Source organism: Phocoena sinus, chromosome 10 (assembly GCF_008692025.1).
Source record: "Phocoena sinus isolate mPhoSin1 chromosome 10, mPhoSin1.pri, whole genome shotgun sequence".
Lineage (NCBI taxonomy): Eukaryota > Metazoa > Chordata > Mammalia > Artiodactyla > Phocoenidae > Phocoena > Phocoena sinus.
Genome location: NC_045772.1, coordinates 61,319,462 through 61,335,570, shown reverse-complemented (window position 1 = coordinate 61,335,570; position 16,109 = coordinate 61,319,462). Strand labels below are relative to the sequence as shown.

The 16,109-nt window shown below is 52.9% G+C and overlaps 1 protein-coding gene and 1 long non-coding RNA gene across 6 annotated transcripts in view; one reads left to right on the top strand and one right to left on the bottom strand.

Moving 5' to 3' along the window:
• Positions 1 to 131: 131 nt before the first annotated feature.
• On the bottom strand, positions 132 to 14,273 carry ITGB7 (integrin subunit beta 7). Of its 2 annotated transcripts, none has more exons than XM_032645150.1 (15): positions 14,194 to 14,273; positions 9,566 to 9,769; positions 7,073 to 7,274; positions 6,813 to 6,983; positions 5,629 to 5,870; positions 4,889 to 5,047; positions 4,497 to 4,592; positions 4,267 to 4,356; positions 3,076 to 3,228; positions 2,589 to 2,782; positions 2,004 to 2,227; positions 1,536 to 1,755; positions 1,196 to 1,404; positions 720 to 880; positions 132 to 441 (listed from the first exon to the last, which is right to left on the bottom strand). In XM_032645150.1, exons 2-15 carry the CDS (start codon positions 9,764 to 9,766, stop codon positions 361 to 363), a joined length of 2,403 nt encoding a protein of 800 aa, XP_032501041.1. In that variant the 5' UTR covers positions 9,767 to 9,769; positions 14,194 to 14,273; the 3' UTR covers positions 132 to 360. The 2 variants fall into 2 exon arrangements, with proteins under 2 accessions (XP_032501041.1, XP_032501042.1); XM_032645151.1 differs by lacking the exon at positions 14,194 to 14,273 and adding an exon at positions 13,876 to 14,185.
• A 1,011-nt stretch (positions 14,274 to 15,284) lies between these two features.
• Positions 15,285 to 16,109, top strand: part of LOC116760360 — a 33,157-nt gene continuing 32,332 nt past the window's right edge. For 2 of the 4 annotated variants that reach the window (XR_004351714.1, XR_004351713.1), the window contains exon 1: positions 15,290 to 15,614. This is a non-coding gene — a long non-coding RNA (uncharacterized LOC116760360). Of the gene's footprint in view, positions 15,615 to 16,109 lie in introns of all 4 variants that reach the window. The other 2 variants (XR_004351716.1, XR_004351715.1) reach the window with 2 other exon arrangements.

Genomic DNA, 16,109 nt, shown 5'->3' with positions numbered 1-16,109 from the left:
GTTCTGCCCTTTAAGTTTGAGAACCTCTCCTTGCCCTCAGGTGGCAGGAGGAGGAATGCACAAGAGCTTTCCTGAGGCCCAGGCTCTACAGCCTGCTCTGGCCTTGGGGTAAAGCAAACTGACGAGTGTGCTCTGAGGTAAGACTCTTTATTGTGTACGTGGGGGGTAGCCCCCACTTCTGAGGTGGGGAAGCAAGGTTGCCACAGAAGGTAGTCCCCTCTCGGGTGTCGCTCTAAGAATGAAGTATGGGTGACCACTCAGCAGTGGATTAGCCCCCTACCAAGCTGCTGACTGCGAGACCCCATGCCCCAATTCCCTCCATGCCAGAGAAGAGCCCTGCAGTGCGTGTCCCTCCCCACTTCAGAGAGGGGCGCCTTCTGCCTCTTGAAAGCGGGGGTTGACAGTAGTCGTGATGGCGCTCTTGTAGAGAGGATTGTTGTCCTGGGGAAAGAAGTTGGAAGTGATGAGGAAAAGTCCTAGGACTCCGATTTTATCTAGTCCTAAGAGGCCAGCCTAGAACTTGGGCAGGAGGACCCCAGGAGCTGATGGGAATTAGCAGAGGAGCCAGAGTAAGCCCACGGAGGGGGCCTAGGCCGGCAGCGGGGCGGCTAAGTAGAACGAGTCAGGGTGGAGGGTGCGACGGTGAGGCAGAAAGCAAAGCCCACCTAACCAGGGGAAGCAAGGAAAACCCCACCCAGTGGGGTAGCGGGCAGCCTCACCTGCTTCCACTGGAGCTGCTGCTGCTCCTTTTCAAAACGACTGTATTCTCGGCGGTCATAGATTTCCACTGAGAGCCGATAAGCCAGGACCAGTCCCAGTCCCACGACCACGATGCCCCCCACACAGCCCAGCACGATGATTTGGGTGTGGTCTGACCCCTCTATGGGAAAGAAACAAGAGACGGCCTAGGAATTGATCACCAGTTACCCACAGCGTGTCCAGCCTCATCCAGCCTCCCCAGACCTGCCTGTCACTGAAAACAAAGGGAACCTCCACAGGGTCCAAGGTTATCCCGGTGCTCAGGGCCTTAGCCTTGTCCGTTTGGTCCAGCACCTGCACTTCTGCCTGGATTCATTAGCTCTGCTTCAACCCCCAGCCTGACTTCCCATTGTCTTTACCTCCAGAGTTCTGAGGGCCTACCCATTAAACTTCCAGGGCCCCATCTGGCATGTCCACAGCATCCCTGCCCACTTACTTTCCGGGGGTCTCACTCTCAGCATGACCCTGCCTCCGGCTTCATCCTCTGCCAGGAAGAAGAAGAGCTGGTTGTCGTGGGTCCTCTCTTTGCACCAGCCATCATCCAGGATAGGGGCCAAAGCCAGAGTCACGTTGGCATGGGCACACGCCAGGCTGCAGTTCACGGCCAGAGGACCAGTCCCAAAGGCGCCACACTCCGCGCAGTCCCTGTCCAGCGGGTGCCAGTAAGTTACCAGCTGGACAGATGTCACCCAAACCACATGCAGAAAGAGCAGGTGGGCGGGAGGGGCTCAACGAGCCCTGTGCCCCTGTTCCAAGGCGCAAGGCTGAGGGCTCACCTGTGTCTCTCGCATGGCGTCTTGCAGCCTGAGCACTGACCACATAGGGCACCGTAATAGCCGTCCGAGCACTGGCAGCGGTTGCAGTTGCAGTATCCATGCCCACTGCACAGCCCTCCCTCGGGACTGACACAGTTGTCCGTGTCCCCGCTGCATTCGCATGCTCTGCCCGTGCGATTGGCGTGACAGTGACACACTCCACATTGGCAGCGGCCAAAGCCTGAGGCAGAGCCACGCGCAGGGTGACAGTCATACTCCCCACAGGCACTGGACATCACGTGCCGCCACAGGCTGCCTAGAGCTGACCTGTTCCTGTGCGTCCAGTTCCCTCTCAAGTGTGCCGGATACCCTCCAACCCCTACACCAGAATCTTTGATTCCTCCCCTTAGTGCAGAGAAGTTCCCAGAGCCTAAACACCCTTGGGGAAGCCACTCTGACCCCGTCCTTCTCCCCAAAGTCTCCAGGTACCTCCACAGAGGATTCCCTCATGTCGCTCACAGCTGGCATCATCACATTCGCACAGACGTCCAGAGCTCTGTCCACTGCAGGTGCAGCGTCCACACTGGCACCGTCCCCTCCCACTGCACAGGGGCCCTGTGCCATTGGGGGCTCGGCACCCAGATTCCAGATCCCAGGAGGACAGCTCAGCCTCAGAGCACTCACAGAGTCGACCCAGGTGGCCAGGGACACAGCTGGGAGGGGAAGGCAGGGGAGGGAAAGGGGAGTCATAGATTTTGACCATGCCTGACCTGCCTTTCCCAGAATCCTCTAAACCCAAGATCTCAAGATAGTTGGGGAGCCACCAGCGGCTGACAGGAGGCCAGAATATAATGGAGCACCAAGGAGTATAGAGGGGGTCGGCGGGGGGGGGGGGGGTGGTTCTGGTGGAGGGGAGGGTTTGGCATTTCTGAGAAGCTTCAGGAGGTGAAAATCAGGGTGGAGTCTTGGCATGTCTAAGAAAAAGATGTCTAGAGACGCCAGTGGGAGGAGGGAAGGCAAGGGAGGAGGAATACAGGGGAGCCATATAGGTGAAGGGAAGCAGGAGGCCCTCACCTGCACACCCCACATTGTAGGTGCCCCTTGCCGTCACTGCAGTGAGGAGCCTGGAGCTGGGTGTTGCTGCAGTTACAGTCACACAGTGTATGCAACTCCACAGTCAGCTCCTCTGAGAAGCCGCGGGCTCGGAACCTCAGCAGATGGGGCTCTGGGAGGCAGTGGGTAGCTTGGAGAGTAACCAAAAAATTCACCTGAGGACGGGGCAGGCGGAAATCAAACTAAGATCACGTGCACTCCTGTATGTGCACGGGCACACACCAAACACACTGGTCATCCAGAGCCCTACTTCCTTGTAAGTGAAGGGATAGGGTCGTGCTAACACCCATCTCCTAGAAACACTCTTGAGCAGGCTGCTCGTTAAAGCTCCTCAGAAAGGATGGGTGGAAGGCTACCCCATGCTTTTTGCTTTGCTTCCTGGGCCTGTCCTCCGTCTCTCCCTGCCTGCTCAATTTCCCAATCCCACCCCCACGCCCTTCCTTCTCACTGTCTGGTTGATTCGGACGTGGTTGCACTGGCCCCTGTCACCAGCCTCATCCTGTCTCTTCTCAGGACCCCCACACTGAGAATCGTAAGAGATGTGGACCCCAGGAGGGAGTAGAGAGCGTTCATGTTCAAGGGTCACAGTGGATGATAGGCTCTGTGGAAAGGGGGAGAGAGAGAATAACCGTGTGAAGGCAGGACTCCAACCCCACCTCATGCCCTCTCCAGCTGTTCCAGATCCTGCCAGAAGCCTGCCCTCAGCCCACCTGGGCACTCCTTCCATTCTGCCCAGTCAGGAGGAGTTTCTGCAGGAAGGACCTGTGATAACCCTGAGTGAGAACACAGACTCCAGAGGCTTCCAAAGCAGCATTTCAGTACAGCTGCAGCGAAGGCCCGCTGGGGGCCAGGGGCTGGCCAGCGCTGTAAACATGCAGTGGCTGTGTTTTTCAAACCCCAGATCAGGACACATAACCGGTGTGCATACAGAGTCTAAAGGGCAGATTCTTTCAATTGAGTTTGTCCTGGGAAATTTGATATTGTCTCAAATTTTCTGGCCATGGGTTTAGAACACGGTCCCTCTTATCAAGAGAGCTACAGTCTAGTTGCAGAGATAAGACCTAAACCCAAGAAACCAATTCTTATGGTTCCTTCCACCTGTAAAATTCTATGGTTCCTGTGAGGAATATCTCCGAATTATTTATAAGCTTAGTGAAGGCAGTCTCCAGATGTCACATTCTTTATGTCAGACTGACTAGGGGACAAGTGCCAGCCGTTCCATCTGTTATCTCTGTGACCTTGGGCAAGTCACTTAGCCTCCCTGTGTCTGTATCCCCATCGATAAAATTGGAACACTAGTTTCCAAGCAGGGGTTTTAGTGGGGTAAATAAGACAGCAAACAGTGTGTGTACTCGGGACAGTGCTTGGCATGAAATAAAAGCTCAATCAATGTTAATTCCCTTCCTTGCCCAGAGCAGGGCTCCATGCTCTGCACAAATCAGGCACTTAAGATTTATGAATGCAAGACTGACTGAGTGAATGAGCTATTAATGACAGCCACATGCAAACTGTAGGTAGGAGCTGTGGAGTGTTACACAAAAAGTGACCATCCCCTTTTAGTTCTGCCACCCCACCTGAGGGTCCCTTTCCATCTTTCCCCAGTGCCCACTCTCCCCCTCCCCCCACGCTGGCCCCTCACATTATAAGCCTCCATGATGAGCTGTACCACATTGCTGGAGTCCTCACTCAGCTCCCCCACTGCGGACTTGGGAATCAGCTTACTCAGCTCCTGCAACGTGAGGAGTTGAGGGAAATGGTGGGTCACAGCTCTAGGGAAATAAGCTTCTGGGGGTCTGGAAGGAGAATGGGCCTGTGAGGGAAGTGAGAAAGGCTGGGAGTGGGAAGGTTTGGCATTCAGACAACTCTCACCTGGTAGACAGGCAGTGTGGCACCGGTGACAGCAAAGATGGGCTGGATGTTTGCCGCAGAGAGGGCCTGGGCTACCTGACCCACGGAGGGGTAGTCCTGGAGCAGGGAGTCAGGACAAGGTGAGCACCCCAAGTCCCCCTCACAACACGCAAGGAAATCCAGGGTTCCACCAGCTAGAAGAGCCCTGGAGGCTTGGCAAGAAGGAGGGAAGGGCCAGGGAGTGGAGTGACTTGGGTTTGTCTGAGCAGTGGGGGGACATGGAGAGGAGGAACTTCTGGGGAAGATGGCAGGGTGGTCATCACCCGTAAGGACAGTGAGGCTGGAGGGTGGGTTCCTGGGAGGAGAGGAGGTGTGGCTCTGCTGGAGCGGGGCAGGTGAGGGTGGCAACTCACAAACTCTGGGCTGCGACTGTAGAGGCCATTGCTGTCCAAGTGGCAGTGCCCGTCACTGGGCATGAAAATGCCACCTAACTTGCCATCCCCAGCTGTGTGGAATGTGTCATCTGAAGTGAACACCAGTAGCCGGGACACATTTCTCCAGCCAATCTGCTCCTGGAGTGGGGTTGGGGGGTAGGCTGTGCACTTGGGCATGGATGGCCCTTGAGCCACCCCCCCCGCTCTAGGAGCAAGGATTTGGCCAGCCTTGTTCTGGTCAGTTTGTCCAGCCCCCTGTCTCCAGCTCCCTGCTTCTCCCCAGCCCCTCAAACAGGGTTGCTGCTAGTGGAGGCTGTCTCGTGAATTAGAAAAACACGCCTCGGGACTTCCCTGGCGCTCCAGTGGTTAAGACTTTGCCTTCCAATGCAGTGGGGTGCAGGTTCCATCCCTGGTTGGGGAGCTAAGATCCCACATGCCTCGTGGCCAAAAAAACCAAAACATAAAACAGACGCAATATTGTAACAAATTCAAAAAAGACTTTAAAAACGGTCCACATCAAAAAAAAAAAAAAAAGGAAAACATGCCTCTTCCTCAAGACATTTTACTCCAATCCACCAGCAAATTGTCAAAATAGGTATGAAAACTATAGAGACTGTATTACAAAGACCACCCCCTAGAATTGTGAACTGTATAACCATAGGTGGCTGTCTTGACCCCAAGCAGCCCTTCAGACTCAGGGCCCTTCCCCGCCCCCTCACCTGGCAGAGGGCAGCCTGCAGAATGGCATCAAAGCCACCTTCAGGCGAGTCCAGGTTGCCGGACACGCTCTGGCGTCCCACCTCCCGTTCGAAGGCCTTAGCGTCCCGGGTGAGGGGTAGCACATGGTGAAAGCTGAAGGGCGGCTGGCAGCGCTCCAGTCGGGTGGGGCAGGGGTGGCGAAGCTTGGAGGGCACTGTGCTCACGAAGGGCAGCACCATTTTGTCCACGAAGGAACCAAAGCCTGGGAGGAGGAGTCATGAAGACAGTGCCAGAAATCACTGGACAGCAGCAGGATGCAGGGCAGGGGGCGGGGGGGCACTGCTGAGGACTCAGGAGGGGAGTCCCTGGGAAGTGGGGGGCGGGGGGGACAGTCATAGCGGAGGTGATGGGAGAGGGTGCTCCTAGAGGGCCGGGACCCAGGACCCAGGACCCAGCAGGGGCAAAGGGGTGAGAGCACATGTTCAGGGGAGTGGAGGATAGAGATGAGGGCACAGCAGTGGGCAGGCAGGGGCTTGGCTAAAGCTGGGGAAGAATGGACGGGTGTGCGGTGTAGCAGCAGCGTAAGGTGATGGAGGGGATCTTGAACAGGAGAGGGATGAGTGCAGAATGCAGAACGTACAGCGGGGATAATGGCATTTAGACCTTGTCCAGGAGACACGGGCCTGAGAAGTGGCATCAGGGCAGTGTCCAGGTGGGTGCGTCTAGGGCACTGTCTGACCCTGGGAGCTGTCTGAACACAATCTCTCCAAATTGAAGGCCTCAGTTACCCTTCCAGTAAAATGAGGGGTCCTATTGGACAGTCTCTCAAACCACCTCTAGCTCTGACCTAGAAGATAGATGTCTTTGGGGAGAGATGTCAGGAACACGTGGCCTGTCCAGGTCCATTAAAAACCGGGAGAGGGCACAGTGAATATTCTGCCCCTTCATTTCTATGCCCCACATAACCGGCTGGCAAAAAAAAACTCAGGGCAGCTGCTCACCTGAGTCTCCCTGCTCTTCCCTTGAGAGCATACTTTCACTTAAGTAAACCCTTGCCTTACTTTCTTGAAAAAAAAACAAAAACAAAAAAACGGGAGAGAGCAGGTGGGGGCCTTGTGTGCCCTAGACATTGGCAGAAGCTAGGGTGGCTGTTGGTTAGAGGCAGAGGGCCGGCAGGTGCGGGGCAGGGCTCCGCTGGGCTCACCAATGCGCACGGAGTGGGTGACTTCCTGCAACCTCACCAGCAGCGCGTGCCCAAGCTGGCGCACGCGCTCCAGGTCGTCCTTCATGGAGTAGCTCAGGTCCATAAGGTAGTACAGGTCCACAGGGTATCCCTCGGCTCGAAGGAAGCGGACCCGGAGCTGCTGGGGCTCTCCTGGGGGTGGAGGTAGTGGGGAGGTCGGTGGGGCGCGGTGGAATCCCAGCCCAGCCCCGGGGCCGGCGGCCCACCACTCCCTAACTCACCTGGCCGCAGCGTGACCCGGACCCGCTGTGGTGCCAGCTGGGTGGCCCCCTCGCCGCGGGTACCCTGGCTGAGCGGCTCGTCCTGCAGCACCTCCTGCCGGCCGCGGGGCTCCTCCAGCTCCTCCGGGGGGCAGCCCCGGGCCAGCAGCTCCTCTCGAAGGGCACAGCGCCGCACCTCCGCCTCCCCGGACGCCGTGAAGTTCTGCGCCGCAAGGGGAAGCGCGTCGGGACCCTAGTCCCCTGGACCCCTCAGCCCTGCTCCCAGAACCACCCTGGCATCCCGGCCACTTCCAAGCCCTCCCCTGTCAGGCAACTCCCTGGCCCCCCCCCCCCCCATTCCCTCCCCTCCCTTTCTCCCACAGCTACCCTTTTTTTTTTTTTGCGGTACGCGGGCCTCTCACTGTTGTGGCCTCTCCCGTTGCGGAGCAACAGGCTCCGGACGCACAGGCTCAGCGTCCATGGCTCATGGGCCCAGCCGCTCTGCCGGCATGTGGGATCTTCCCAGACCAGGGCTCGAACCCGTGTCCCCTGCATTAGCAGGCAGACTCTCAACCACTGCGCCACCAGGGAAGCCCCCACGGCTACCCTTGAACGCCGTCCTTTCTTCCTTGTCAGACCCCACTTCCTACAGCACCGCCCCTTCTCCTACCCTTATCTGGATGCCCCCTTTCCCCAGATACCCTACCTCTCCACTCCCCCAGTGCCACAGACTTCCTGTTGAGATCTCAGGGACCTCACTGCCATTAAAAAAGGAGGAGCCTGACCTCCTAGTCCAACCTCCCCTGAATGCTCAGGCCAAAATGGGAAGGGCGTCAGACTAAGACCCACAGTCCCTGGGAAGGGGAAGGATAGGGACAGGAGAGAACCCCCCGCTCCCCCTCAATGTGTCTGGTACCCCTGGCACTGGCTGGGAAGCCACAGGGGAAGGAAATGGTTAGGGTGGCTTCTCAGCTGACCCGGGTGCCAGCCTCTGGTCGGGGGATTGGAGGAGACAGACATATACCCAGCTGTCCCAAGAGTCCCTGCCTGGCACCTCTGGCCTCTGCCTCCCACTGACTCTGAGTCTTCCCCTTCCCGGCCTCCCAGATTCACTATGTGCCTTTCCCCTGGACCCACTCAGTTTTGTGGCTCTGCCTCCTAGTGACTGTGCCCTCATTTCTTATCTCATCTAACTCTCCATCTTCCTGTGAGAGAGACAGTTCTTCCCCACCCTCCAGTTCAGGCGCCCCTCATGCTTTGCTACAACATGAGCCCTGTCTCTTTAAGGCATAAACAAAAGAACAGCCTGGGGCTTCCTTGGTGGCACAGTGGTTGAGAGTCCGCAGGGCCTGCCGATGCAGGGGACACGGGTTCGTGCCCCGGTCCGGGAAGATCCCACATGCCGCGGAGCGACTGGGCCCATGAGCCATGGCCGCTGAGCCTGCGCGTCCGGAGCCTGTGCGAGAAGCCACAACAGTGAGAGGCCCGCGTACCGAAAAAAAAAAAGAACAGCCTGGGACTTCCCTGGTGGTCAAGACTCCCTGCTTCCAATGGAGCGGGGTGGCACTGGTTTGATCCCTGGTCGGGGAGCTAAGATCCCACATGCATTGCATGGCCAAAAATAAATTAAGTAATTAAAATTTCCCAAAAAATCAAAAAAAAAAAAAAAGAACAGTCTTGTTTGACCAGCCAGGGAGACACCCTCTCCCCAGCATCCTTCTTGTCACTTAGGTAGCTCAAGCCTTTCCCCCAAAGCCCACAGGCTTCCAGCTCCTTCCTTTCTACCCTCCCAGTCACAGGCTGCTACATACCTAGGAACATGCCCCACCCCCAACACAGATCCGGAGACCCAGTCACATACTTTCTGCAGTGGACTGACCCCCAGCATGATGATATTTGGAGATGGGGCCTTTGAGAAGAAATTAGGGTTAGATGAGGTCATGAGGGTAGAACCCTCATGATGGGATTAGATCCCTATAAGAAGAGACCCCAGAGAGCTTGTCCGCAGCCCATCTGCAAGCCAGAGAGAGTTATCACCAGGAACTGAATCAGCTACCGCCTTGATCTTGGATTTCACCTCCTCCAGAACTGTGAGAAATAAATTTCTGTTGCTTAAGCCCCCTAGTCTGTGGTATTTTGCTATGACAGCCCAGGCTGACAAATACACGTTCTCACATGTACACCCACAAAAGATCCCTCTCTTATACACAAGCTTGAGTTCCAGCAGGAACATCGCTTCCTCCAAATTTATGGTCACAAGTCTTCTCCACATATACACAAATACATAGATACAGACATAAACATACATGCGCAGGAACCTTGAGTGCATGTGTATGCACACACACACACACACACACACGATCACAGACAGGAGTCCTATGTGCACAAACTCAGTCACACACAGAACTACAGAGTGCACCCAGAAAGTCATATATGTACCCACACAATCACACTCGTATATCCAGGCTGCACACACACATACACTTGGTTCAAAGGCCACAGGCCCATCTTTACCAGTTGCTTGCACCATGCACAGCTCGGGTGTGAGAGGATGCACTTTTGACAGGAGGGAGCTGGCTGGCAGGACCCTGGTAGGGACAGCCCAGGATCCCCCCATTCGGTGGTCTCCTGTGGGGATGAGATCTTGATGTCCGGTTCACTTTCACCTCTGCTCAGGGCCAGCAGGAAAACAAGGACCATTGACAAAGCCACCATGGTCTGTAATAGGATATAAAGGGGGACGTGTGGGTCCTCAGCGAGGGCCCCCAAGCTCTCAGCCCTCTAAACTTAGCCTGTGGTTGTCCCTCTCAAAACTCTACCCCAACTCTTTATCTGTCCCCATAGTTTCACTTCCCTCTGTGGATTCAGCAGTTTCTTCAAAATGGCAGGAACGGGCAGATCCCAGGCTAGGGTACGAGCCTTGGAAAAGACCCAACCCTCCCGCGTGCAGACTTCATGAGGCCAGAGTGGGCAAAATAGCCTAACTAAGTAAGAGTCTGGAGAGTGGACCTGGAGGCACTAAGGTCTGCACGCAGGTCTATTCACCAAGATTCCAAGCCATAGTGGAAAGAGAACCAAACAGGAAACAGACCAGGTCTGGTCCTGCCTCAGTCACTCACTGGCTGGTGTCAAGTCAGATTTTCTCTCTGAGCCTTAGTTTCCACAACCGTAAAGTAAGGGAGTTGAAAAAATAATCTGACAGCCCTTCTAGCTTTCATAACCTTGGATTCTAAAGGAAGAGGGTCAGGGGCTCTAAATAAGGGGGAAAAGTCAGGGATTAGGAATGAGAGGAAATGAAGCTGGAGCAGATGAGGGAGTATGTGCAAGAGGCAGGGAAAGTCAGCTGTAATTAACTGACATGGTAGCAAGAGGAATAAAGATTAGACCATAAGAAGAACTGTCTAAAGGTCTGGGATAATGGAGGAAGGAAGGCCAGGTTTGATAAAAATTTCTCTTTCCTGTACATTGCACAAAGGGGATCTAGATTAAAAATTTGAATAGGCAATTTATTACCATGCTTCAAAAATCAAAAAGTTAAATCCCAATGGCCGTTTTTATAGAAATGGAAAAGCTGATCCTAAAATTCACATGGAATTGCATGAATAGCCAAAACAATCTTGAAAAAGAACAAAGTTGGAGGACTCACACTTCTCACTTTCAAAACTTACTACAAAGCCGCAATAATCAAGACAGTGTGGTGTTGGCATAAGGATAGGCAAATAGATCAATGGAATAGAATTGAGAGTTCAGAAATAAATCCATCCCTTATGGTCAGTTGATTTTCAACAAAGATGCCAAACCATTCAATACAGAAAGAATAGTCTTCAACAAATGGTACTGGGTTGACTGGATATCCACATGTAAGAGAATGAAGTTGGACTCCTACCTCACAACATATACAAAAATTAACTGAAAATGGACCAAAGACCTAAGTATAAGTTCTTAAAACTATGAAACTCTTAGAAAAAAATATAGGGATAAATCATCATGATTTTGGACTTGACAATGGATTCTTAGCTATGACATCAAAAGCACAAGCAACGAAGGAAAAAATAGATAAATTGGACTTCATCAAAATTTAAAACTTTTATGCATTAAAGGACACTATCAAGAGAGTGATAAGACAGGCCACAGGATGGGAGAAGATATTTTCAAATCACATATCTGTTAAGTGTCCAGAATATATTAACTCTAACAACAACAAAGAGAAAAACAACCCAGTTTTAAAATGTGCAAAGGACTTCGATGTTTCTTTAAAGAAGATAGATAAGTGACTAACAACAGATAAAAAGATGCTTAAAACGATTAGTCATCAGGGGAATGCAAATCAAAACCACGAGATACCACTTCACACCCACTAGAAAGGCTGTAATAAAAAAAATAGAAAATAAGTGTTGAGGACGTGGAGAAAATGGAGCCTTCATACATTATTGGTGGGAATGTAAAACGGTACAACAACTGTGGAAGACAGTTTGATGATTAAACACCAGAATCACCCTAGCACTTGGCAACTCCACCCCTAAGGATATCCCTAAAAGAACTGAAAACGGGTGTTTAAACAAACACAAACTTGTGCAATACTGTTCATCGCAGTACCATTCACAGTAGCTAAAAGGTAGAAACAACCCAAATGCCCATCACCTGATGAATGGATGAATAAAATGTGGTATATCCATACAGTGAAATATTATTTGGCCATAAAAAGGAATGAAGGACTGATACATGCTACAATGTTGATGAACCTTGAAAGCATTATGTTAAGTGAACAAAGCCAGTCATGAACAACCACATATTGTACAACTCCATTGATATGAAATAGCCCACCTAGACAACTCCATAGAGACAGAAGGTAGCCTAGTGGTTGCCAGGGGTTGGGGAGGAGGGGCGGATGGGGAGTGACTGCTTAATGGGCAGTTTCCTTTTGGAGTGAAGAAAAAGTTCTGGAACTAGATAGCGGTTACGGTTGCACAACACTGTGAATGTACTTAATGCCCCTGAATTGTACACTTAAAATGGTTAAAATTATAAATTTGATGTGTATTTTACCACAATTTAAAAAACCAAAAAGTTAAGATGATAGAAATCTCCCACCCCTATCCCCCATCCACCCCAGTTTCCACACTTAACTTCAAATAAATAACCATCATTTATTATTATCTTTTGTTGCCTATAATCTTTCTAGAGACTTTTAGTGTATATACAGACTAACATGAACACATATATACTCTTCAAATGATAGAATCAAACAACAGAATTCAACAAATGCTAGAATACTTTATACCCAGTTTTGCATCTTACTTGGTTGGACTAGTTTTCTTGGAGTTCCTGCAACCCAGGAAAATGAAGAACTCCCTTGTTCATTTTTACAACTATATAGATTTCCATCGCATGGATATGTCATGTTGTATTTAGTCTCTTGTAATGGGAGTTTATGTTGTTTCTAATTATTCACTATCATAAACAACGCTGCAGTGAAAATTCATGGATTTATCATTTCACGTGTGCATGTTGTAGGATAAACCCCTGGAAGAGGATTTGTAGGGTTAATAAATAGGTATCATTTGTAATGCTGGTGAGTAGTGCCAACATAACTGACATGAGCTCCTGAAGGGCTGTGCCCGTTCACGTCCCCATCAACAGTGCGTTTGAAAGGCCAGCTAACTCCTTGTCGGGAAGCATCTGCATCCTTCCCAGCCTGGGCCCAGACTTGGTACCAGATGATCTGCACGGGGCTGTGGCGAAGGGGTGTGGTGCCAAGTTGCTGACCTCCCCCGTCTTGCTCCCCACCACCTGTGACCTCAGGCGTAGTAGAAATATATTTAACAGAGCCTCCACCCTCCTGTGAGAGGCTAGCCCAGGGCTCAGCCTCAGCGTAACCTCAGCGTAACCTCAGCCTTGTTGGCTCTGCACGCCTGTGGTCAGCGAGGCTGGGGATGCTGCAGCACGGAGCCCAGCTTTGACTCATCTCTCACAGGTGGGGCTCCGGGCCACACTGTCCCCCAGGATAAGAAAGTCCCAGAGAGTTCAAAGGAGTCACTCATCTCCCCTAAAGGGGGCCCTTGGACTCCCCTCCCCAACCCCCTTCTCCCCTCCTCAGGATACGTGACCTGCCACCTGCTTCTCTTAGTCTGTCTCTCCCTTCCTCTGTCTCCCCTTCCTAGTCAGAGATCTGATTCCATCTTGCAGCTACTTTTCTCTTCTCCACTTCTTCACAGTTCTTTGTTTTACTTCCTTTCCCACTCTGATCCTAACCGTAGAATGGCAGAATCTTCTATCTCAACCCCCTCTTTTTGCAGATGGAAACCTGAATCCCAGAGTGGTGAGTGACTTGCCCAAGGTCCCCCAGCGAACTACAGCAGAGCAGGGACTGACACAGGCCAGGCCTCCCGCTTTGTTTGCTGCTTTCCTCCCCTCCAACCCGGGCACCATCTTCATGGAAAGTTGTGCCTTCTCCCCGCCAGCCCCAATGGGCTCTATCTGATCCCCCTTCTCTTTCCTTCTGGCCTTCCTGTATCTTCGCTTCTCTCCCTCTGGGGTTATCCATTCTCCTGGACTTAATTCTGACTCCAATACGTACCCCACTGCCCCCTGAGCAGCTGAGAAAGAGAGCACCTCCCCAACCCATCCAGATCTCCCAAGTCAGGAGGGACCCTCTGCTGCCCACTCAGAGTCACAAGGAGGGGACAGAACTGAGCCGCTGAGCCACAGTCTTCCAGGAGTGTGGGATCCGTGGCCAAGGTACCAAGCGGGAGGAGGCCCGAGCCGAGCACGAGGCATCAGGCAGCAGGGATGGCAGCTGGGGAGTAATATTGGGAGAACCTTACCTCGTCATAATCCGTAACACATAGCTGGCAAGCAAATGATAGCACTCATGCATCCCCTACCTCCTTTTTCTCTCTCCAGTCCCACTCTTGGGAAACCAACACAAGAGGGATGGGTGGGGGGAGGGAGGGCTTGTGAGACTGGAGGAAGAAACAGGAACAGGAGATCTTGGGAATGCAGAGAAGTCTTCAGAGCCTTTCTCAAGACTCAGCTGAACCCTGGGTGTCTTCAGGTCAGAGCCCTCTTCCCAGGAGGTTAGGACCAGGTGGGGCCTGGGCGGGTAGGAGAGGAGGCAGGAGAGCTGCTGCCCTGGTACTCACAGGTGCGTGCGGAGCAGCCCTTCCTCCCTCCGGTGGTAGCAGCAGCCTTTGTGTACTGATCTGGGAGGCTGCAGAGGAGGAAGTGACACGCCCCAGGGTGGGGGAGACTTGGGGCTGGTGGGGGTGACTGACCTAGGAGAAGGTGGAGCAGATAAGGGTGAAATTGGGCCAAGGGAGTTGATGATACAGGGATCTGGACGGAGGAAGCAAGGAAGTTCATCTGTTGAGCACCCATTATGTACTGGATGTATCATAACGTTACAATTCATTCTCACAGCAGCAACCTCATGACATAGGTGTTAACCTCCCTCCAGCCCCCTAATTTTACAGATATAGAGGCTTAGAAGTACAAAGTATTTTGCCCGAGGTCACATAGTTAGCAACTAGATGGTCTGGATTTAAATCCAGGTCTGCCTGCCTCCCAGATTGATGTTCTATTTTCTCATATAGGAACATGACAGGAAGGAAGAAATATGGAGGCAATAAGTACTGTCGGAGGGGGAAATTAGTGACTATTGTTCATTCTGAAAACCTGGTGCCCACTGTCTTACAGTGTGTGCTTAATTAACTACACGGGCTCTGGAGCCAAAGTGCCCAAGTTCAAATCCTAGCTCTATCACTTACTGGTAGTGGGACCCTAGGTAAATTACTTACCCTTCCTGTGGCTGTTTTCTCATCTGTCAAGTGGAACTCATAGCATTATTGTGAGAATTAAGTGAGATTATTCGTATCAGTTGCTTAGAGGAGAACATGGCGCTTACTAAGGGCTCGATAAGAGAGAGAATCGGTGGATGAGAAGTAATGGGGGTGGGAGGCTTTGAAAAGTTCAAGGACCAGGCAGCTGGGAAGTTGGAGAGACAGGCACAGGGCCAGGCTCAGAGAATGAAGTTGGGGGGCCAAGGAGCCAAATGGTGCCGGGGCCCGGGGCGTGGGTGGAGGAGGCGAACTGCGCAAAGCTGAGCACGGGCATGGCAGCTGGAGCCAGGCAAGGACGAGGCTGCAGGGAAAAGAGGCTGAGGCCCACACTTGACCACAGGGAGTTTTGAGAAGGAACTGGATGTGACGTCTGTTCACAGGTCTGTCTCCTCCACCGGCAAGGGACTGACGGAGGCCGCAGGGTCCGTCTCCTAGCAGGTGTTCAGTGAACATCGGATGCGTCGTAGGACAAGCAACTAGGGAGAAGGGCGTCCTCCTCTGGGTGGGCTCCAGCCACTGGCTCAGACCTCTTGCCCTTCCCCCACAACCAGGGTTGCCATGGCAATGACCCCTCCTTCCCCACAGGTCCTGTGGTTTCCTCTAGAGTTTCTTTCACTTTCTTCTTCTGCTTCCCCCCTCTCCTCTCCTCCACCGCTCCCACATCCTCAACCTCTCTCTCCCACATGCACCGGTGGGGGGTCATCGGTGAAGACAGCCAGGCGCAGGTAGGCAAGGCACTGTCCCAGGGAAGAAGGTGGGTGGGGGTGGGTGTTAATGGGGAGTCACAGGGGGCAGGGGAAGAGTCCAGGGGCGCAGTGGCAGAGGCCAAAGTCAATGGGGCTGAGGTTGGGGTGTTGCAGAGGTTAAGGCATGCAGGGGCAGGGAGAGGTATTAGGACAGAAGGTAACCGTGGGGTCGTGGAGGGCAAGCAGGGTCACAGGGAGAAGGGTGGGGGCAGAAGGAGTGACTCAGAAGGTGATAGTGGGGTCACAGTGTAGGCGGCTTATGGGGTGAGGGGCTGGCATAAAGCAGAAACACTGTAACTTAGATGTACACCGTGGTCCTTTTCTTCTGGGGCCAGGGACCCTCATGACAAGCAATTGAAATTGCATCAACCTCCTCCCCAGAGAAGGGCAGATGTGCATGTATACAGAACTTGGGGTGGGGATAGCCTAAAGACCTCTGAGGCCCAGGACCTTACTAGAGGTTCACAGAGTCCA